The 24,055-nt window shown below is 34.9% G+C and overlaps 1 protein-coding gene across 1 annotated transcript in view; it reads left to right on the top strand.

Moving 5' to 3' along the window:
- KIF14 (kinesin family member 14) overlaps positions 1 to 24,055 on the top strand; it is a 65,695-nt gene that overhangs the window by 16,910 nt on the left and 24,730 nt on the right. The window contains exons 13-23 of the mRNA XM_081300338.1: positions 319 to 382; positions 3,761 to 3,945; positions 7,590 to 7,692; positions 8,572 to 8,732; positions 11,022 to 11,169; positions 11,631 to 11,783; positions 14,403 to 14,529; positions 17,342 to 17,386; positions 17,807 to 17,900; positions 19,138 to 19,267; positions 21,112 to 21,212. Coding sequence (XP_081156464.1) covers positions 319 to 382; positions 3,761 to 3,945; positions 7,590 to 7,692; positions 8,572 to 8,732; positions 11,022 to 11,169; positions 11,631 to 11,783; positions 14,403 to 14,529; positions 17,342 to 17,386; positions 17,807 to 17,900; positions 19,138 to 19,267; positions 21,112 to 21,212 — 1,311 coding nt within the window. The remainder of the gene's footprint in view (positions 1 to 318; positions 383 to 3,760; positions 3,946 to 7,589; positions 7,693 to 8,571; positions 8,733 to 11,021; positions 11,170 to 11,630; positions 11,784 to 14,402; positions 14,530 to 17,341; positions 17,387 to 17,806; positions 17,901 to 19,137; positions 19,268 to 21,111; positions 21,213 to 24,055) is intronic.

The following is a 24,055-nucleotide window of genomic DNA, read 5'->3' on the forward strand; positions in this document are numbered from 1 at the left end:
TGTAGGATTCAGAGGAACCTTAAGAGGATATTCAGTGTATCTTTCTCCCCACTTTCTTTTTCTTTTTTTAATGTATCTTTATTTTATGTATTTATTTTTATGTGGTGCTGAGGATTGAATCCAGTGCCTCACACCAGGTGCTCTACCTCTGAGCCTCAGCCCCAGCCCTTTCTCCCCACTTTCCAAACAAACAGAGCAGCCCACTTTGAGACTATCATTTTAAATATTAAATAGTTCCCTAATCTTCATTGATTATCTTTTCATTCTCAGTCTTACATATCTTGTTGTTTTAATTATTATTTTGTTTGTTTTGAAAAGAGTATGGAAAGAAAAGTTTAAACAAGCTGAAAAAAGAAAACTTGAAGAAACAAAGGAGTTACAGGTAACATTTCAACTTTCTAAACTAATTTAAAAATGAAAGAAAAATGCCAATAAAGATATAAAGGGCTGGGATTGTGGCTCGGTGGTAGAGCACTTGCCTAGCATGGGTGAGGTACTGGGTTCAATCCCAGCACCACATAAAAACAAATAAATAATAATAAAGGCCACACACACACACACACACATATAAATTTAATTTTTCAAATATTTATTGTATACTGATTGTGTACAAAGCAATATCATATAGAGAATAAATATAAAGAATTGTTGCTGGGTATGGTGGTGCATACCTGTAATCCCAGTGACTGAGAAGATTGAGGCAGGAGGGATTGCAAGTTTCAGGCCAGCCTGAGCAACTTAATGAGACCCTGTCTCAAAAAACAAAAAGGACTGGAATATAACTCAGCACTAGAGCATTCAGTAACACCCTCCCCCACCCAGAAAAAAAGTTAAGATCAAGATTGTGATTTCCATGCTGGGATGTAGCTCAGTGGCAAAGTGTCTGCCCCACATTTGCACATTTTCAAAGCCCTGGGTTGGACCCCCAGTTCCCACTCCCCCACAAAATTGTGATTTCCTAGAGCCCATGTATGTTGGTTGGAAAATTAAAACGTAAACAAATTATCTTATTAAATTTACTTTGGTTTCACAAAAAATACAGGGACAGGGAATAAGTACAGTTAGCTCTCAGCTTGTAATTAAAAGACTGTGGTGTGATTTGGTTACATGGAACCACATGAAAATGCCACTTTTATAGGTTAAAAAAAAAGGTTCATCACTGGCAGCTTCATGTGGTTCATTCTAGCAATGAAAAAAATGTCAAAAATAGAGAAGCAGGAGAGAAAAGGGAATAATTAACTTTGAGGAGGTAGTTATCAAGGATGACTTCAAAGAGAAAGAGCAAGTAAGCAGAGTTCTGAACAGTGAATAAGAATTTGCTAGACTAACAAAGTAAAATTTCGAAGTAATACCATGATACAGATAGCTTGGATGTTAGAGAATTAAGAAGTTTCATGTAGTTGGAAATTGAAGTTGGTACAAAGTTTAGACTTTAGAAAGATGCAAGATTCAGATCATGATGTGCTGAGGAACTTGTATTTAGGGGGTTGGAAGACACTGATGGGTTTTAAGTGGAAGGGGAGCAACATGGGCAGATGATATTTTCAATAGATTCTTCTGTTAGAGTAAAAGGTAGATTTGAGGAGGAAGAGACTGATGGTGACAGGCACTGTTACTTGTTTAGGAAGCTGTTGCTGTGGTTAAGAGAAGAAGACAGCTTGGCATAAGGCAGTATCAATAGAAATAGTGGAGGAGTTGGATTCAGGAAATTAAAGGAGGTAAAATTGATAGGATCAGGAGTTATTTTAGATGTGTGTATTGATAGAAATGGAAAAGTCAAGCCAGACCTGGTGGTGCACATGTGTAATCCCAGTGACTCGGGAGGTTGAGGCAGGATGATTGCAAGTTTGAGGCCAATCGGAGCAACTTAGTGAGGCTCTAAGCAACTTAGCAAGACCCTGTCCCAAAATAAAAAGGGCGGGGGATGTAGCTCAGTGGTAAAGTGCCCTTGGGTTCAATCCCTAGTATTCCCGTGCCGATGCCTCCCCGCTTTAAAAAAAAAAAAAAGGAAAATTAAGAACAACTAATAATTTTTCTTTTTTCTTTTTTTTTTATTTAAGAACAACTAAAAAAAAAAAAAAAAAAAAAGAATGACTCCCGAGCTGGGTATAGTGGTGCATGCCTATAATCCCAGCAACTTGAGAGGCTAAGACCGTAGGGCAAGTTCAAAGCCAGCCTCAGCAAAAGCAAGGCATTTAGCAGTTCAGTGGAACTCTGTCTCTAAATAAATTACAAAATAGGGCTGGGCACGTAGCTCAGTGGTTGAATGCCCCTGAGTTTAATCCTGGTATTCTCCCTGCTCCCAAAAAGACTCCCAGCTTTCAGAAATATGTGCATTGAATTGTGAAATTATGAGGTTATTCTAGTGATAAAGGAAGAAGCCAGATGACCGTGGGTTGAAGAATGACAGAAAGGAAATAGAACCACACATAGGAACTCTTTGAAAATGAGAAAATTATAGGGAGAAGGGCTGTAAGGTTGAGTAAAGTTTGATTTTTTTGGTTTTTATTTCTTTAAAGGGTAGGAAAGTACTTGAACATTTTCATTGAAATCAGAACTCTTTAGTGGAGTGAAATTCTAAAAGAGATTGGAGAAGATGAGTCAAGAGCATAGGTAGTGGCAGCAAAGCTATTTCAAATAAGTAGTAGGGGAGTATTTTAAGAATTCAGGAGAATGAGGGAAAATTCCTTGGGAATGGCCAGTCCAACCTTATAGATATGGTGCAATATGAGGTTGGCTTTGAAGCTTGAGTCAGAATTTGATAAGCAGAAAATAAGAGGAAAACATTGTAGGAAGGGAAATATGTGAGAGTAAAGGAGGGAAAGTTTAATATGCCCTCAGAAGAGACTGTGTGGATCAGTTTATTGGAACAAGCAGCTCATATGAGGCCATAAAATTAGAAAGAGATGTTATGGTTAGTTTATTAAGGACTTCAAGTTTTATCCAAAGGAATTAAAAGGGCATCAAAAAGTGTGTGTCCAGCCAGGTGCAGTGACGTATTCCTGTAATCCTGGTGGCTCGGGAGGCTGAGGCAGGAGAATCATGAGTTCAAAGCAAGGCGCTAAGCAACTCAGTGAGACCCTGTCTCTTAAATAAAATACAAAATAGGGCTGGGGATGTGGCTCAGTGAGCATGTGGCCCTGAGTTCAATCCCTGGTAACCCCCCCCCCAAAAAAAAAAAAAAAAAAGTTTGTGTCCAGGGAACTGACATTTTCTTTTAGGATAATTAATATGGTATAGGATGGAAGATTGCTGAAAACAGAAGAAATTGTTGTCAGGGTGGTCCAGTAGTTCAGAACTACTGCTGTAGTGGTTCTGGTGTGAGTTTATAAGGGCTTAAATTATGCCAATGGCCCTTGATAATGCAACAGAAAGAACTGGTTCATTCTAAAGACAATCGGGCAGTAAGCATAGACACAGGTGATGCTGGGTTGATATATAAGTGGACTGAGGTTTGTGAAGGACAAAGAAATGTCAAAAGAACTCAAAAACTTTGAGTATGATGCTACAGTCACAGACAAGTCACAAAGGAGAAATTCTAACAAATATTTACTCTTTTTTTTGGTGCTGGGAATTGAACCCAAGACCTTGCTCATGCTAAGCATACTCTACCACTGAGTTATGCCTCCAGCTCCAAGAAACCTTTACTTTATTGAGACTTCACAGAGAATGGTTCTAATGGTTAACTTGATATTCATTTTAGGTAAATTTAATAATTTCATGCTGTGGTTAAGATTATTTTTTTTCTGACTTCTACCAGAAAGCTGGAATTACATTTCAAATGGCCAACCACTTGCCAAACCTTGTTAATCTCAATGAAGATCCACAACTATCAGAGATGCTGCTGTATATGATAAAAGAAGGAGTAACTACAGTTGGAAAGTATAAATCAAACTCAAGCCATGATATTCAGTTATCTGGGGTGCTGATTGCTGATGATCATTGGTATGTTAATTTTCTAAACCAAAGGTCCTCTACTTGTTTTTCAGTAGACTTCCATTTCTTATTGATGTGGAGTTTCCTTATATGAGGCATTCATTTATACTGATTCTTGGCAGTACTTCTTCAAATCTATCTTTTTTAGCCAGAAAAAACAGTGTTGTGTAAGGATAGCAGGTGAGTTACTCTCAATATAAGATATAATGTAATGTTCCCTGTATTTTTGTTTTGGTGTACTTGATCTGTTGGTTGAAGGATAATTTATTTTCTTAGAATTATGATGGGCATAAAAGTAAATTTGCATCTATCTAATGTGGTAGAATAGTTAGATTGACCTATTTAAAAATTTCGTTTTATGTTAATTTTGTTTACATGAGTGGAATGATTCTTGTATATATTGGGATGATAGTGTTTATAAACTTCTTTGGTTTACGTTGTGTTTTTGAGATTCTTCCATGTTCATGCTTCCCTTAAAGTATTACATTTATATGAATTATCTGTTATTATAATCTAGTCTATTTTGTTCATAGATATTTGTGTTGTTTTTAAGTTTTTGCTACCACAATATTGCTGAGTATTCTTGAACATATTTCCTGATACAAATGTAAAGAGTTTCTTTAGAGAAGTTTCCCAGATGGTAAGGTGATATATTGACCCTAAGAGTTCTCAGGGAAGCTTGTAAGAACTTGGGAGGCCTGACCCATCAGACCAGAGATCAGTCTGTTTTCCCCAAGCTGCTTGATGATTTTTAAAGTGTGCTATAATAATTTTTAAAGTTTAGAAAGTGTGTATTAGAGATATTAGGTTGTAGGGTATGTGCCTATTCAAGTTTACTAGAGATTTGCAAATTGTATTCCAAAATGATTATCAGTTTCTACTCCCATTGCACAGAATGTTCCTCTTACTTCTCCTCATCACCAACACTTAGAACTGTCAGACTTTTTAATGCCAATCTGGTAGATGTCAAACAGTTATCTCACTATGGATTCACTTTGCATTTCCTCGACTAGTAATGAGGCTGAGCCTCTTTTTGACTTGCCTTGTCCTTTGTGCTTTTAAATTAGATTGATTTTATTCTTAATGATTTGTAAGAATTCTTTGTATAATCTGGTTGCCAGTCTTGGTAAGTTTTATATGTTGGAAGTATCATTTTTTTTTTTTTATCTTGAGGCTCATCTTCCATACTCTTATGCCTTTTGATTGATTCAAGTTCTTTTTTAAAAATTCGTATTTTTTATACCTTTATTTTATTTATTCATTTTTATGTTGTGCTGAGGATTAATCCCAGTACCTCACATGTGCTAGGCAAGTACTCTACCACTGAGCCACAACCATAGCCCTTGATCAAGTTCTTAATTTTATTTCAGTACCCAGTATGAATATTTTCCTTTATGGTTGTTAGTTTTTTTTTTTTTTTTTTTGGTACGGGGGATTGAACTCACAGGCACTCGATCGCTGAGCCACATCCCCAGCCCTATTTTGTATTTTATTTAGAGAAAGGGTCTCAATGAGTTGCTTAGTGCTTCACTTTTGCTGAGGCCTCCAGCCACTGGGATTATAGGCCTGCACCACCACGCCCAGCCCTACCGTTGTTTTGTGTTTTCTTCAAAAAAGGATATTTCTACATTGAAGTCATAAAAAAGTTTCCTTAATTTTTCTTCTTGATGTTTTGAAATTTTGTTCTTATTTACAGCCTTAAGTAGTCTGAAACTTTATTTGTTGTGAAGTAGAGATCTAAATTTATTTTTCATAGGAATGACCGATTCTTGTACCTTATATTAAATAGTATATGGCTTCTTTTGTGTTCTGCAGTGCTTTTACGAAAAAACTCTAAAAAATAAAAATAAGAAAGTAAAAAAAAACCTCTATAATTATGAGATGTGTTTCTTCTCACTGACACCCCATATTCTTAATTGCTTTTGCTTTATAATGAGTCTTTATATCTGATAGGACAGTTGCCATATGCTTCAAGTTCTTCTGTTCTTCTATTAATAAATATAGTATTATTTACATCAGTGGCAAAGATACAGAGCATACTCCTGAAGAACTAATAATGTGGTAGAGAGCTGGGTGTGGCGGCACATACCTGTAACCCCAGCAACTTGGGAGGCTGTGGTAGAGGATCACAGTTCAAGACCAGCGTAAGCAACTTAGGTAGACCCTGTATCAAAATAAAAAACAAAAAGGACTGGGGATGAGTGGTAGAGTGCCCCTGAGTTCTATCCCTAGTACCAGAGTTGTCTGGGAAGAAGTCCACTGAGTGGCTGGGAGACTCTTGCCTAGGGGCTGGGGCTGACTTGCCTTGGAACTCCCTACTTCCTCTTTTAGTGCATTTGTCATTGTTGTTTTTACTCACTAGACTGAACTCTGTGATAGCTGGTTTCATATTTATCTTCACTGCTGACACACATCTGGCTCATGGGGTCCCCATGAATAAAAGACACCAGTATCAGTACTCAAGTGTAGATGAGTATTACATACTTAGTTAGAGGGAAAAATTCACTTCTAGCCCCAAAGAAAAGCTTCTTAGAGGACTCTAGTATGTAAATTGAGCCTTGAAGGATGATGGAGACAAGGGAGAGAACATTCTACGTTGAAAGAATGACTAAAAAAAGGAGGAAAGCCTTTATTATGGCAAAGTCAGGGTCTTGGTATGATTGATTGTGAGATGAGTTTTTATGGGGAAAAGGTGGCAGATGAGAAACTGGTGACTACAGCCAGACTGTGTGGGGTCCAGAATGCTAGGCCATGGAATTTGGATGATAGAGTAGATAGAACTAGGAAAGGAGAGAGTTCGAATAGGTGAACATTGTTTAAAACTTTATCTGGCTAAGGCACTAAACTTATAGTTAGTACTCTATGCTGCATAGATGTGAACTGTTTTTCCCAGGTAATTTTTTCTTGTGTTGCTTGAATGAACTATTATTCTTTAATACTTATTACAGATCTTGGAGCCTAATCTGTAGCTAGTCCTTTGGTTAGGACTTAGCTTTGGCCACTATTTTCTCTTTCTGTCCAGTTAGCTCTTTGGAATTTCTTTCCTATTGTTCAAATAAAAATACTCCAAGGAATATGTGGCCTTTTTAGCTAATTTTCCATTTTCATCTTATAGTCAGGATCCATTAAATTAGATGACTAAAGAATATGCTTTTATCTCCTGTCTTTCCTTTCAATATAATATCTGACTTCATAAGGGAAAAATGTTGTTTGTTCCATTATTAAAGTTTATTTATAAAGCCAGAAACTTAGAAAAAAATAAGAACACTTAAAACCATTCCATTCATAGGTAAACATTGTTAATATTTTAATTTCTTTTTCTTTAAATTTTTAATGTATATTTTTTATTTTTGGGGAAGGCTTTTACATTTTTTTTCTTTTTAAAAATAAGTTAAAATGCATACAATGAAAATTCTTCCCATAACTGGTGGATAGAATTGCTGGAGAGGGTAGAGTTTTTTCACTAAGCTTCAAAATCTGGCTGAAGGTTTGAAATTTGAAGGAAAATAAAATAATTTTGAGTTATTTTTACTACAAACTGATGTGAACTTTTAACATGAGAGAATAACCCAAGCAGTATTATCCCATCTGGCCTTTTCTTAACTTTTCAAAGTATCCTGTAATTGTAATGTGTGTGCTTCTTATTTTAACAGTACTATCAAAAACTTTGGAGGGACAGTGAGTCTTATCCCAATTGGGGAAGCCAAAACATATGTAAATGGAAAAGATATTTTGGAACCTACAGTATTACATCATGTAAGTTGATGGGTGCTACAATATAAGAAACTGTTTGACTTTGGGCATGCTGTTTAATTTCTTTGAGTTGTAGTTTTCTCTAGTACAAGGGAATTGAATTGGATTAAGAATTTTTTCATTTCAAAAACTCTGTTTCCTATTAATTCATTAGTTGCCTTCTTTGGTACCAAGACAAAACTTATATTACTTCAAAGCTGTAACTGGAGAACTGAACATGGACAAATTATTATGTGTCTTCTGAAGACCTAGGCTTTGGAAGCAGGCCAGACAGGGTTAAAATCTTGGCTCTGCCATTTGCTGTGTGATCTTTGGCTACTTAGCCAGATGATTGAATGATCTCACACAAAGATATTTTTTAGAGCATTATTAATAATTACATCGCGAGAACTTGCATAAACAAGTCTATTGTAGGCAAACCCAGATGTATGTTCACTCTCTATATATCCTATTTTTCAGGGATAGTGGAAGATTAAATAAAACAATTTGTTATAGTTTTAAAAACATTGCCTGCAAAGAGTAAGCTCTCAGTGAGTATGTGTTGTTATTATTTAAGGTCTGTTATTAAGGAAACTTTTTAGTTTCCTCTTTCCCAAAATTGGGATAGCATGTATCTTATTGAGTTGCTGTGATACATAAATGAAATTTTATACTCTCTGTCTGTTTCAATGGATGTGTGTGTATGAAGTGCTTGACACAGTTTTTGGCGTATAGAAAGTATTTAACAAATGAGTTGCTATGATTATGTTATCATTAGTAATACTAATGATTACATTATCATTAGTAGTACTAGATTATTTTGAATTGTTGACTAATGATTTTTCTCATGTAATTTTTTGGTTCAGACGTACTACAAGTAACAAATTTTTTGGTGTGTTTTAGGGTGATCGGGTGATTCTTGGTGGAGATCATTATTTTAGATTTAATCATCCTGTTGAAGTCCAGAAAGGGAAAAGACCATCCAGTAGAGATACTTTTATAAGCGAGGGTCTAAAAGACTTTGAATTTGCCAAAAATGAGTTACTTTTGGGACAGAGATCACGGTAAGTATTATTGTTGTTGTGAAATATTAAGTATGTGAGAAAGGTCTACAGTGGATTTAATCACATCATGGTAGTTTCCAGGAGTTAAGTCTTCGATTGCTAATTTTTAGTGATGTACATTTTTTTCTCTTGGTACATTCATTCATTCAACGAGCATTTATTAAGAATCTATTATGTGTTTGTCACTGTACCAAGTGCTAGAGATACAAAGAAGAGTAGTTGAAACTTATCTCCTGTCCTGCAGGAGTTCATCATCTCATAGGACTTACGGATAGTGGTGCCAGAGTCTTGCACTGTGTGATGTGGAAGTTTAGGGGGTGACACCTAGTTTCTACCAAGAGTCAGTGAAGGTTTGTAGGGGATGAGAAGATGTCCCTGGAGCAGAGTCCCAAGAGACTATTAGAAGTTAGCCCCTAAGAAGACTGGGGGAGTGGACATTTATTTTTCTTATCTTTTGCCCCAGTTTTAATTCATGCATTATTGTACTATTTCTGGCTTAAGCTGTGTCCTTGTTAGCTGAACGGTAAGGTATACATAATGAACTGTGGAAGAGTGGACTTTATCTTAAAAGGAGGAGAATTGTTAAAGAATGTTAAGCTTCCATGCAATACCCCTTCTCCCTCCCTTTCCCTCCCACCTCTCTTCCCTATCTAGAGGTAATTTTCTTCTCATGCTCTTCCTCCCTACCCCATTTTGAGTCACCTCCCTTATATCAGAGAAGACATTCGGCATTTGTTTTTTTTGGGATTGGCTAACTTCACTTAGCATAATCCTTCGTTATACAGAATACAGGTATGAAGATGTGAGGGGGGGAAAAAAGAAGTGGATCACAATAGATTAGGTAGAGAGAAGAGATGGGAGGGGAGGGGAGGGGAGGGGGAATAGAAGGACAGCAGAATAAAGTAGACATTATTATTACTGGGGTATATACATGACTGTATACTCAGAAAAATGAGAAATTATATCCCACCTGATTCAAATGTATGCTATGTCAAGATCATTATACTGTCATGTGTAACTAATTAAAACATAAAAATAAAATAAAATAAAAATTAAATTAAAAATAAAATAAATAATATCACCTTAAAAAAAAAAAAAGAATGTTAAGCTGATATGAGACACTCATGATTAGAGTCAGTTTTAGAGATCACTCTGATCCACATCTGAAGGGTGGATTAAAGGTAGAGCAAGATTCCAGGCCTCTAGAGCAGTTGAGAGATTAGTGAAGAAAGGTAAGAAAAGTGTGGTTGGATAGGAGAAACATACAAAGGAGGTAAAATCAACAAGTCTTGTTGACTAAAGGCCAGCAGCAGGAGGAATCAAGGTGACTAGTAGGAGTGGGTGAATGCTGCGTGGTAGTCTTTTAAAAAGCCCAAGCCTACTTTTTACCCACTTTAGTTTTTTTTTTTTTCCCTTGGTGGTGTCATATATGTAGCTTAAAACTTAGCATTGTAGCCATTTCAAGTATGCAGTCCAGTGGCATTTAGTGCCTTCACATTGTGCAGCCATTACCACCGTCCTTTTCATCAGCCCAAACTGGAGCTGTATTCATTAAGCAGTGGCGTTTCACTCTCCTTTCTCTCTACTTGTGGTAACCACTAGCCTTATTTCCTAGTGACATTCTTACTCTTTTTCTATGCGCTACAGTGTTAAAATATTGATTTTATGGAAAGAAAGAAGCTATCTTATTTTGTAATCATTAATTTTTTTTCTCTTGTATATTGAGAAGTGATATAGCTGGTTTAATGTTTGGACTTATCAAAACGTCAGATTATTACAAATGATTGAAAATATATGATACAGTTTCTGCTTTATCATCTCTGGTATCATGTACTTGCAGTCATTTCAGTATTTTCTTAATCTATGACCCAAACACAAAAAGAAGTTATAGAAATATGAAGTCTTACTTTGCTGTATCCATTGTTTCGTCTAACATAAAATACCCTTATTTTCTGTTTATTATAATGCTAACTTATATAATATTTACTGTAATGTTTACTATAACATTTTATATAATTTATTTTCCTTAAGCTTTAGAAAAATATATTCATTCACATATCAGGCATTTGCAGTAGAAACTAAGTTAAAAATAAGCACATTTTCATTCTACATTTTCTTGTGTGTAAATAATTCTAGAGCCAATGAAAAATTTAAGAACACTGTTGAATGTCAGAAATTTTTGCAGTTTAATGTTTGTTCAATGGAAAACATTTTAATATGATCAAGGACTGCTCTGATATATACAGAATTCTTGACAGCGTATTCTGTAAATATTTTGCTCCTTTGTAGACTTGAAGCTGAAATAAAAGAGGCACAGTTGAAGGCAAAGGAAGAAATGATGCAGGGAATTCAAATTGCAAAAGAAATGGCTCAGCAAGAGCTTTCTTCTCAAAAAGCTGCATATGAAAGCAAAATACAAGCCCTGGAAACAGAACTGGTAATATGCAGAATTGGGAGTGCACCCAAAGTGATGTGTTGATTGTATAATTGATTGTCCTTCTAAAGGAACTGGGGGAGTATCAGAGATTAGAGAGAGCCACAGTGAGGCCAGGCCCTCTTTAGGAAGTAAGTTGGTAGAAAATAATGACTACTGGGAGAAGAAGAAAATGGAGAGGCTTTGTCTTCTCCACTTGAGATGTGTCTTCTCTCCATGGCTTACTGATAATTTTGCATTCCCAGAAACACATTTTAGAGGAGAGTACTCTAAAAAGTTTGACTAATGACATTTCTTTTTAGTTAGATGAATTAATCTGAATGAAACAAAGTACAGGACTTTCTTAATAATAATTTCTTTTGCATTGATAAAGGGAAGGACTTTTGTACTTTTGGGAGGTAAAATGTTTTTGAAAAATGCTTTGCACTTTTGCCTCAGTTATTTTTTATTAATGTTCTTTAAAGAGAGAAGAGTCTCAAAGGAAGAAAATGCAGGAAATAAATAACCAAAAGGCTAATCACAAAATTGAAGAATTAGAAAAGGCAAAGCAACATCTTGAACAGGAAGTATATGTCAACAAAAAGCGATTAGAAATGGAGACTTTGGCTACGAAGCAGGTAATTTCATTTTAAGTTTGCTGTATTCTGAAGGGAAGCTGAATTTTCTTCCTTCCTTCCTTCCTTCCTTTCTCTTTCTTTCTCTTTCTTTTTTTTTAAAGAGTGTTTGATTTGAATATGAAACCACAAGAATGTGGTCCTAAGTTTATACTCCATGTATGCACAATATGTCAAAATACACTCTACTTTCATGTATTTCTAAACAGAACAAATTTAAAAAAAAAAAAGTGTTTAATATCTTCATAGGCCAGAGACAAGTCCACGTCCCTAAGTGAGAAACGGCTCCTCTTGCCTCACGCTCACACATTATCACACAGGTGTTTGGCGGAGAGCATTCTTATTTCCAGCTAGTTCCATCCCAGTTTTCTCTGTATACATCTACATCTGTCCTGTCATCAATCATGCCAGATAATGTAAAGTACAATCATAGTTGGGCTCAGTGTATAGAAGGAATGTCAGAATGAAACATTGTCTACCCATGGAAAGAGCAGCAAGCTGGAATTTCCTAATAAGAACTCATCATAAGGCATTCCATACACCAGACTTGCCAGCTTAGGCATTTACTTCTATCATATCATCAAGGACAGAAGAAACTTTTCTAGGACTGATCACATTAACCAAGCTTACACAACTGAAGGATAAAATAAAAATATTACTGTTAATGTCTTTTGTCAACTTACTGACAATATTTTTTGCCAGTTTTTATATTAGTGGTTCTTAAAGTGCAGTTCCATTATCAGCATCATCTGGAGATCCATGAGAAATGTAAAGTTTTAGGTCCCACTCCAGAACCACGAGTCAGAAACACAGGGGTCAGAGCCCGGAATCTGTTTTAGCAAGATCTGCAGGAGATTCTGATGAATACTGAAATTTGAGACCAACTGTTTTAATCTTTACTTTGTTTCCTTATATCTTAAGGTTTTATTCTGAAATGGCAATTTTATTTCTCTTTCTTCCATGTTTGTGGAATGGAGATGGGAGTAGGGTTGGAAGAAAATACTCCTAGTAATTCCAAAGAAATGTTAGTACAGAGATAACACTACGCGACAGCTCCAGGACAGTAGTAGCTAGTGAGCCACATTGGAGATTTGGAGGAAAAATACCAATGCTTAAGTCTTTTTTTTTTTAATTTAATTAATTTCTTTTATTTATATATGACAGTGGAATGCATTACAATTCTTATTATACAAATAGAGCACAATTTTTCATATCTCTGGTTGTATACAAAGTATATTCACATCAGTTCATGTCTTTATACATGTACTTTGGAAAATAATGTCCACCACATTTCACCATCATTTCTAACCCTATATCCTCTCCTTTCCCCTCCCACCCTTCTGCCCTATCTAGAGTTTGTCTTTTCCTCCCATGCTCCCTCTCCCTACCCAACTATGAATCAGCCTCCTTACATCAGAGAAAACATTCAGCATTTGGTTTTTTGGGGATTGGCTAACTAACTTTACTTAGCATTATCTTCTCTAACTCCATCCATTTACCTGCAAATGCCGTGATTTTATTCTCTTTTCGTGCTGAGTAATATTCCATTGTGTATATATGGCACATTTTCTTTATTCATTCATCTACTGAAGGGCATCTAGGTTGGTTCCACATTTTAGCTATTGTGAATTGTGCTGCTATAAACATTAATGTGGCTGTGTCCCTGTAGTATGCTCTTTTTAAGTCCTTTGGGTATAGACCAAGGAGAAGGGATAGCTAGATCAGATGGTGGTTTCATTCCCAATTTTCCAAGAAATCTCCATACTGCTTTCCATATTGGCTGCACCAATTTGCAGCCCCACCAGCAGTGTATGAGTGTACTTTTTCCCCCACATCCTTGCTAACACTTATTGTTGTTTGTATTCTTAATAGCTGCCATTCTGACTAGAGTGAGATGAAGTAGAGTAGTTTTGATTTGCATTTCTCTAATTGCTAGCGATGATGAACATTTTTTCATACATTTGTTGATTGATTGTATATCATCTTCTTAGAAGTGCCTGTTCAGGTCCTTGGCCCATTTATTAATGGGTTATTTGTTTTTTTGGTGCTTAGCTTTTTGAGTTCTTAATATACCCTAGAGATTAGTGCTCTATCTGATGTGTAAGGGGTACCACTGCTTAAATCTTGAAAAACAATTATTTGGAGGCTATTTGTGAATTTTTTAAAAAAATTTTTTATTCATTCAACAAATTTTCTTGAATGTGTGTTTTTTTTCAGCACTCTTTTTTTCTCTAAAGGTTATTTACTTCCTATAAGTGGAAAGAAAAAGATTAATTTGTGCCACTAAAAATTCCTAATGATTTTGTGATGAAAAAAATCATATTATTAAGAAATTTTATAAATCATTAAAAAAAACCCTTTTGTGTTTTAATATAAGACATACTAACCATGAAATGAATACTATCATGAGGTTTAATTTTATTGTGCTACCATTATTCATCTATTTTTTTAAAATAGATTTTATTGTATACATAAGGTATTTAACATGATGTTATAGGATACATCTAAATGATAAAATGGTTACTGTAGAGAAGCTAATTAACATATTTATCATGTCAATCTGATTTTATAATTTCTCTGCCTATCCTCATGTGTGGGTCTGTATGAATGAATATCAATTAGGCTTTAGAAGACCACAGCATCCGCCATGCAAGAATTCTGGAAGCTTTGGAAAAGGAAAAGGAAAAAATTGCTAAAGAAGTACAAATTCTACAGCAGAATCGGAGTAATAAGGATAAAACTTTTACAAGTGAGTATGTGTTGATTTTAGCAGACATTTTCTAAAGTTATGTATGTTATTACATATAATGACTAAATGTTGGTTGCCTCTTTTTTTTTCTTTCTTTTTTTATGGTAATATGGATTGAACCCAGGGGTGCTCTACCACTTAAGCTAATTCCTTAGCTCATTTTTTAAAAAAATTTTTTTATTTTGAGACGGGGTCTTGTTAAGTTGCTGAGGCTGGCCTTAGGTTTGTGATCTTCCTGCCTTGGCCTCTCGAGTCACTGGTATTACTGATGTGCACAACCACACCCAGCTGTTGGTTGCCTTTATATAGTAAAAGTGTTTTATTCTAAATGTTGTCACTCTTCCAAGCTTCAATAAATTTGTATGAATGTTTTTTTTAGAATATTCAATTTTTAGATTACTTAATTATATGAGTTCAATATATGGAATGTGTCCCCCCACACACAAAAAATTATATTTTGAAATTCTAACTCCCAATATGGTGGTATTGGGAGATACAGCCTTGGTAGGTGTCATGAGGGCCCCATCCTTATGAATGAAATTGATGCCTGTCCTTATGAATTAAATTGATGCCCTTATAAAAGAAATCCTAGAAAAACTCCTCATCCCTTCTACCAACCAAAGATGTGACAAGAACATGATGGCAGTCTTCAACTCAAAGGAAGGCTCTTACCAGAACCCAGCCATGCTAGCACTCTGATCTTGGACTTCCAGCTTCCAAAACTGTGAGAAATAAATTTCTGTGGTTTATATGCCACTCAGGCTATGATAATTTGTTAAAGCAGATCAAATAAAATAATAAGCAAATGGTAAACAAAATTCCAAGTATTATTTCATGTACCACATAATTTTTAAAACATATATTATTATAACCTAAATCTTTATTTTATATCTAGTTGTACTAATCCTGGGCATTTTGTTTACTTAGAGATTTTTTTTTCTAGCTTTACTGAGGTATAGTTTTTAAAAAATTACATATATTTAAGGTATATAATATGTTTATATATATTAGGAAATGATTAGCATAATTAAACTAATTAGCATAATTAATAGTATTCAAATAATTGCCATTGTTCTTCTTATATGGTGAGAATTATTAAGATTTACCCTCTGGGCAGATTTCAAGTATACAATATCACAGGTGGTACATTAGATCTCTAGAACTTGTTCAATATACTTACCCAAAGCTTTGCACTTTATGATCAACATCTTCCCATTGCCCCCACCTTGTAGCTCCTGGCAACCACTCTTCTTCTCTCTGCATTTTTGAGTTCAACTTAGAGTCCATATACAAGTTATACAAGTGAGATCATGCACTAATTGTCTGTGTCTGGCTTATTTCCCTTAGCGTAATGTTATCCAGAATTTCTTTCCTTTTTTTATTGGCTGAATAATATTCTACAATTATACCACTTTTTCTTTTTCTTTTTTTATTGAGACATAATATGTAGGGTATATTATAGTAATTAAATATACATATATACAATGTGTACTAATCACATCAGGATAAAAAACATTTCCATCTCTTTAAATATTAATTATTGCTATGTGTTGGGAACTTTGTACTCTTCTAGTCATTTTGAAATATGTCATAGATTGTTTTCACCTGTAATTACCCCATTATGCAATACTGTCCTGAAGAAGTACCACATGTAATTCCTCCATTTTGTGCTTTTGTTCCCCAACCCCTAACTCCTTGCTTTTTTTTGGTACCTGGAATTAAACCCAGGGATGCTTAACCACTAAGCCACATCCACAGCCCTTTTTTATATATTATTTAGAGACAATGTCTTGCCGAGTTGCTTAGAGCCTCACTAAATTGCTGAGGCTGTCCTTGAACTCTTGATCCTCCTGCCTCAGCCTCCTGAGATGCTGGGGTATAGGCATATGCCACTGCATTTGACACCTGTACTCAGTTTCGTTTCGTTTCTTTTTTTTAGTTTGTTCTTTTTAGATATACATGACAGTAGAGTATATTTTGACATATTATACATACATGGAGTATAAACTTATTCTAATTAGGATCCCATTCTTGTGGTTAAATGTGATATGAAGTTACATTGGTTGTATATTCATATATGAACATAGGAAAGTTATGTCTGATTCATTCCACTGTCTTTCCTATTCCCAACCCCCACCCTTCCCTTCATTCCCCTTTGTCTAATCCAGTGAACTTCTATTCTTCCCTCCCCACCTCATTGTGTGTTAGCATCCACATATCAGAACATTTGTGTACTCAGTTTCTTTCATCAGCATTTTAGTATTTTTATGCACAGATCTTTTCTCTTCCACAGTATTATTCCTAAGTATTTTATTGTTTTTGATGCTATTATAAATGAAACTTTTTCATAATATTTTCAGATAGTTTATTGTTAGTGTATAGAAATGCAGCTGAATTTTGTATAGAGAGGAAACACCAAAGACAAAGTTTTTCTGATATCTTTCAAGGTTTTATTTTTCCTAGCATGGTGGGACATGTCTGTAATCTCAGCAACTTGGGAGGCTGAGGCAGGAGGATTGTGAATTGGAAGCTAGCCTGAGCAACTTAGTGAGACCCTGTCTGAAAATAAAAAATGAGGGCTGGGATGTATGTAACTCAGTGGTAAAGTGCCCTTAATTTTTGTTCATTTTTTTCCTAATTTCTTTAAAGTATCAGGTACAGTATAACACAGCCTTACTTTTATAGAGCCACATCCCTTTATTTTGCAAAAATACATACACACATACACATTTATATTTGTAGGAATAACATTTTAAAAAATAAAAAAGGAAAATAATTTACCTACAATTCCATTTTCCTAATTTATATTTAGGTCTTTTTAACTCTATATCAACTTCAGTTTTCAGTCCTTCCACAGGTGAGAGACCTTATTTTATATGAAGAATTATTTTTCAGTACTGGGGTTTGAACCCAGGGCCTCACACAGATTAAACAAATGCTCTACTCTCAAGCTATGTCCCAGCACTTTTTTATTTTATTTTATTTTGAGATAGGATCTCATTGAGTTGCTGAGGCTGACCTAAAGTTTGCCATCCTCCTGCCTCAGCCTCTAGTAGCTGGAATTAAAAGCTTGCACCACCAGGTCCTAGAAGAATATTTGATTTTGACAATGAGATTTAAAGGAAAATTACTCAAATTTTATTCTTATCCTTCTGCAATACAGATTTAAAATCATTTATTTAAAATCAATCTTTTGTTTTCTGGAATTGTTCTGCCTAGTGATGTGTGTTAATGATCATATGTGTATTTTGAATCTTCTTTGTATGCTTTGTATTAGTTCAGCCAAATTGGAGCTCCATGAAGCTTTCAATGATGATTCAGGAAGCCAATGCCATCAGCAACAAATTTAAAAAATATTATGTTTTTGGCAGGTAAGTAGTTAATTATTCTGATTACAAAGCAATTTTTTTATTTTTATTGTTTTTCTTCTTTTTGGTACTGGGGATTGAACTCGGGGCACTCAACCACTTAGCCACATCCCCATCCCTAGTCTGTATTTTATTTAGAGAGGGGGTCTTACTGAGTTGCTTAGCACCTTGCTTTTACTGAGGTTGGCTTTGAACTCACGATCCTCCTGCCTTAGCCTATAAGCCACTAGGATTACAGGTATGCACCACTGTGACCTAGCTAAAGCAGTTCTTTATTAAACTAATTGATCTACATACAATCTTGGTTTTTAAATTTAGTTTCTCTAAAGTTTATTGTACAGTGTATGTCTAGGGAAGAGCTGGTATTATAATCCTTCATGACACTTTGAGACTCACTTGGGAGTAAAAGTGTTTTTAGCAATTAGTATAGTAGTATTTATAAGCAGGATAATTTAAATATTTTAGGAATTTACTGATTTTCTTTTGAATTGAAAATTTGTTTACCAGCATTTCCCACCTCCCCCCCATGCTGGGGATCAAATGCAGGGTCTTATAATGCATATCAGAAGTGATTATTATTATGAGCTGTGGCTGTGGCTCAGTTATAGTGTACTTGCCTGACATGCATGAGGCACTGAGTTCAATTCTCAACACCAATATAAATAAATAAAATAAAGGTCTATCAACAACTAAAAAAAATTTTAAAAAGTGATTAATATTACAATAAAAATGCTAAGGAATGATTTAGTCAATAGATTGAATTTTTATTTATTTATTTATTTATTTTACTGGTACTGGTGATTGAACTCAGAGGCACTTAACCACTGAGCCACATCCCCAGCCCTACTTTGTATTTTATTTAGAGACATTGTCTCACCGAGTTGCTTAGTGCCTTGCTAAGTGGCTGTGGCCTCCCAAGCTGCTGGGATTATAGGGGTGCACCACCGTGCCTGGCTGAATATTTATTTTTAATTTTGCTACTAGGGATTGAACCCAGGAACCCTCTACCACTGATCTATATCCCCAGCTCTTTTTATTTTTTATTTTGAGACAGGGTCTTGGTAAGTTTCCCAGGCTCTCCAGGAACTTGTCATCCCCCTGCTTCAGACTCCTGAGTCATTGGGATAATACCCCCATGTCTAACTGATGGACTGAATTTTTATGGGTTTTTCTGCTCCAGAAACTTCATATGAATGGGTGTGTATGCTTTAGGATAGCATTTCAAAAATTTTTCTTTCAGACATGATGCATCAGATAAAGGTAGTTGTGAAACTTCTATTCGGGTTCGTAACCTACAACTTGGGATCTCAACTTTCTGGAGTCTGGAAAAGTTTGAATCTAAACTTGCAGCAATGAAAGAACTTTATGAGGTATGGAATATTGTTAAAATCTGTATAAACATTTCAAAACAAAAGTATAAAAGTAACATATTCTTGGCAAAGAATTTGAAAAATAAAAGGTAATCTATCAATTACCCAAACCAACCAACACTAACAATTTTGTACTTTATTTTTGCATGTAAGTGGCATTTTGTTGGTTTATTTTAGCATGGTTATAAGTGGTAGAGAATTTTAGTGCCAATTTATTGAGTTATAATTGTATATTTTTAAAATTTTGCATGTAAACTGGAGGAAGAGATTTGATAGACAACTTACATTGTTTGAAATTATTTTCCTATGCCTGATAATGTGCATTTTTACATATTTACATTTTTCTGTTGCCGCATTTGGGTGTTTCCACTTATTTTCTGTTTTATGTTTTTAAAAAATATTTTTTTAGTTGTAGATGGACACAATACCTTTATTTCATCTATTCATTTGTATCTGGTGCTGAGGAGCCAACCTAGTTCCTCACATGTGCCAGGCAAGTGCTCTACCACTGAGCCACACCTACAGCCCTTGTGCTTTTAATGGTCACAACTAAGAATATTTCTGCATCAATTCCTTGCCTTCTGTTTTTCAAAATGGTACCAAGATATTAATTTTTTGTTACACTTTGATGTTCATTGACAAAAGTGCTTTCCAGAAATGTTGCCACTTACCAATTACCAGTTTGCTTCAATTTGTATTTTAATAACTAGTGAATCTAGCTGTGCATGTTGGCATATACCTGTAATCCCAGTGGCTCCAGCAGCCTGGGAGGCTGAGGAAGGAGGATCACGAGTTTAAAGCCAGCCTCAGCAGAAGCCAGGCACTAAGCAACTCAGTGAGACCCTGTCTCAGTGATTGAGTGCCCCTGAATTCAATCCCTGATACCCTATTAAATAAATAAATACCCCCCAGAAAACCTAAAAAGATGACTCAGAAGAGAATGATAAACCAACCTTAATATGAAATCAGCTATAAAAACCATGAGTGAAATATTAGTAATATTAGGAAATCAAACTCAAAATGATATTTAATACTTACTCCAAGTAGAGTTTATTCCAGGAATGCAAGGTATACTCATAATAGAACATCAAAATAGACTGAAATATATCATACTGAAATGTGCTTCTCTTAAAATGATAGGTTTGTGTTTTTGAGTTTTTCTTTGTATTTATATGTATTAATAATTTCCAGTTTTTCTACAGTGAATGTGATTTGCTTATGTACTTAATACAACTAAAAAACCATTGAAAGCCTTTGAATGTTCTTGCTTTACTATATACATTAAACCTTAGTGATGAGTTACTCTTACTATTATTTTACTTCCTATTTCAACCACTCATTGTAGTTCTTTACTTATTTTTCCACATACTTGTAATCTGTCTCAATTAAGAGCTACATAGTATTTTGGTAGAATTTAATTGGTATTCCCTTACTTAAATTAAAATGAAGATTATCATCATGATCAATATATTCAACCAAGAAGTTATTGCACCTTTTACTTTGTCAGATTATTTATTTATTTTTCTTTCAAGGATTTTATTGGTTTTGTTTTTAATATGTCTTCTTAATGCCAAGTTTATTATTTCTGAGATATTTAATTCTGAGATATTTAATTGGTTGCTATATCACTTTCAAGATAACTATATCACTTTCAAGATAACCTTGGCATCAGATGATTTGTTTTTAATTTTGTTAGGATTATTTTCTTTTTACTTTTATCAAATAACCTGTAATTTTGCTAATTTTATATTTTAAATGTAACAAAGTATATAAGCTTTTTTTCCTTAGTTGCTAAACAATTTTTTCTTATAATTAATGGAAACTATATATTTTATTTTTCTTAGAGTAATTGTAGTAACAGGGGTGAAGATGTCTTTTGTGATCCTGAAGACGAATGGGAACCTGACATTACAGATGCACCAGTCTCTTCATTTTCTAGAAGGAGGTAAAGACTTCTTGTTGTTGGTTTTCTCTGGACGGACACACACACACACACACACACACACACACACACATCATGTGTATATATATTTATACTTACCATATCTATAACGATATATGCTACATTTTGTAATTATACATAATTTTCTCATTTTTAAAAAACTCTTTACTGGGGCTGGGGTTGTGGCTCAGCGATAGAGTGCTTGCTTAACATGTGCAAGACCCTGGGTTTGATCCTTGGCACCAAATAAAAATAAATAAAATAAAGGTATCATGTCTAACCACAACAAAAAATAAATATTAAAAAAACTCTCTTTGTCTTTGGGATGAGATATTGCCTAGCATTTTTTTTTGACCATGCTTATTTTAAACTCATTTATTATTTTTCTCAAAGACATACAGCTACTTTATAGCAAACTTTCCCTTTTCTGCTTTATTTGCTATCTGCTGACTGCTAAATTACAGTAAGAAATTGCTAAGACATCACAGGCATTATCCTAAATAAAATACAAAGCATATCCTTTACACAGAGGACATCCCTTTAGTGTACAAAACATATATGTACCCCCTACACAACATAGGAAAATAAAAAAGGTCACAGGCTCCAATGAGAATCCTGTGTTCTAATCTATGCTTGGTATAGTCACACATCTTTAGGCATCAGTTTTCTCATCTATAAGATGGAGACAGCAGTATATACCTACTCTACAGGAGTTTATCATGAAGATTCAGCTCACATGCTGCTTCTGTGACAACTATGTTCTGTAACACAGATTGACAGTGTCCACATTGCAGAGTTGTTATGGGAATTAGAGAAAATGTGTGTAAAGATCCTACTGCAGTAGGTAGGTGTTCAATAAATGTTAGCTTGAACTATTATTGAGTGCTTAATATGTATAAAATTATATCTTAGAAAACAGAAGATATGATCTCTGGTCCAATATAAGTAAACAGTGATTTCTACAGATCTTTTTTTTTAATATTTATTTTTTTTTAGTTTTAGGTGGACACAATCAATATCTTTATTTTATTTTTTATGTAGTATTGAGGATCGAACCTCGTGCCTGGCGCATGTCAGGCGGGCGCGCTACCACTTGAGCCACATCCCCAGCCCTGTACAGGTATTAAGGACTCAAAATAGAATAGGCTTTGGCACTAAAGTGAGCAAAACAAGACCATAGGTAGAATTGGGTAGATAAGACTTGGGCCTAGAATAAGATAAACCTCCCCAAAATGTAAACCAGACCAACAAATTCTTTAGAGAGTGATTTATAAATTCCTTTGGACTTTAGGATTACAGGTATCTTACTATTTTCATCATAAACAAGTGTATACAGGTATGTATTTAGAATTGTGGATCACAATATGAGCATTAATAATTGATGAGCACTAAACTTTGAGCCTATCGACTGTTGGCTGTTTATATCTTATTTCCTGCTGACTTTAAAGTTAATAATAGGAAACCAACAGAAGTTTAAAATGTTACTGAAAAATCAACACTTCTTAATATTTTCTAAGACTTTGAAATTAGGTGTTTTCTTTTGGCAGAGATATTTTTGAGAACTTCTGTAATTTGAAAGTATCATATTTTTTTAAAAAATGAATTGCTCTTAGTCTGAGACCTTGTGTATGAAGTTTCAGCCTTGTAAGAATGTTTATGACAGAATTGCAAACTCTGAGAATGCCTGCAGGTAATGGAAACAGTGACAGATTCTTAATTATAGAACTGCTGCTCGGCAATGATATGCCACAGTTGTTCTGCAATAAAATAGACTGATTTGGCTGCCTATAAATTTTGATATGTACTGGTGACATTTAAAAGTAAATTTTCCCTTGAGGTTAAGTAAAAACTCTCTGAAAGGATCATGACAAGCATTTTCTTTATTTGGGGTTAAACATTGTTCAACTATGATAGTGTTGCAAGAATAACAGTTTCCCCAGTTAAGACTTGCTATAATAATGTACCATTTCATTTCTCTTAAGTAGAAATGCTGTAATATTTGAGAATTGGTATTTCTTCTTTCTCCTTTCAGTCATATTTTTGTGTTTTTCTTGTAGGAATTCACAGGGAGGCAGAATTTATATTTAGGTTACTATGATAGAATGCTGTTGTTTAACAATCTTTTCAACAAACAGTATTTTTCTTTGAGTGATCAATAGTAGGAGAAAATTTTGTTAGGAAAATAACACAAAGGAGCCACATTTAGATCAAAGGATTCATATTTAGATCTAGGTCACTTTTCAAATTGTCCTAATGAGCTGGGCTTGGAGTTAGAGAATTGATACATGAATGACAGCATGGAAAGGAGACTGCTTTTTTTAGGAGCAGAAAGAGTAGGCTCTATTTTGGAGAAACAGTTAAGAGTAGCAGCTAGATAGCCAGAAAATCTCTGGAGAGATTTCTGTGTTTTTAAAGGCTGAGGGAAAAGACGGAGCTGGTGGGGATAGAATCACTGCGTCCATTGTGTTCCTGCCACACCTCACAGGTAGCACACCATATTGTAGATATTTGCCTAGATGTTTATTTACCTAGACCATTTCCCTATTTACAGTCCTTCCTTGAATAAATGCTTAGGATAAAATCCAACCTTCCTTAATTAGTACACAAGGTCAACCTCAGGATGGCCCCAGCCTCATCCCTTGCCTTTCTCTCTCACCACAAACTGCAGTCCTTTTGGATCTCATTGGGTTTTTTACATGTGTAATTTATTACACCTCTTCCCATATCCTGGTGCCTGTGTCTGAGACAATGTTCCCCGCTTCTCCAGCCTGCCCCCAGTTCTCTAGTTCTGCTCATCCTTCAGGGTCACTGCTCCAGGGAGGACCCTCCCACCCCTTGGGCCAGGC

Source organism: Spermophilus citellus (genome assembly GCF_964194105.1).
Source record: "Spermophilus citellus genome assembly, chromosome: 6".
In the NCBI taxonomy this organism is placed as follows: domain Eukaryota; kingdom Metazoa; phylum Chordata; class Mammalia; order Rodentia; family Sciuridae; genus Spermophilus; species Spermophilus citellus.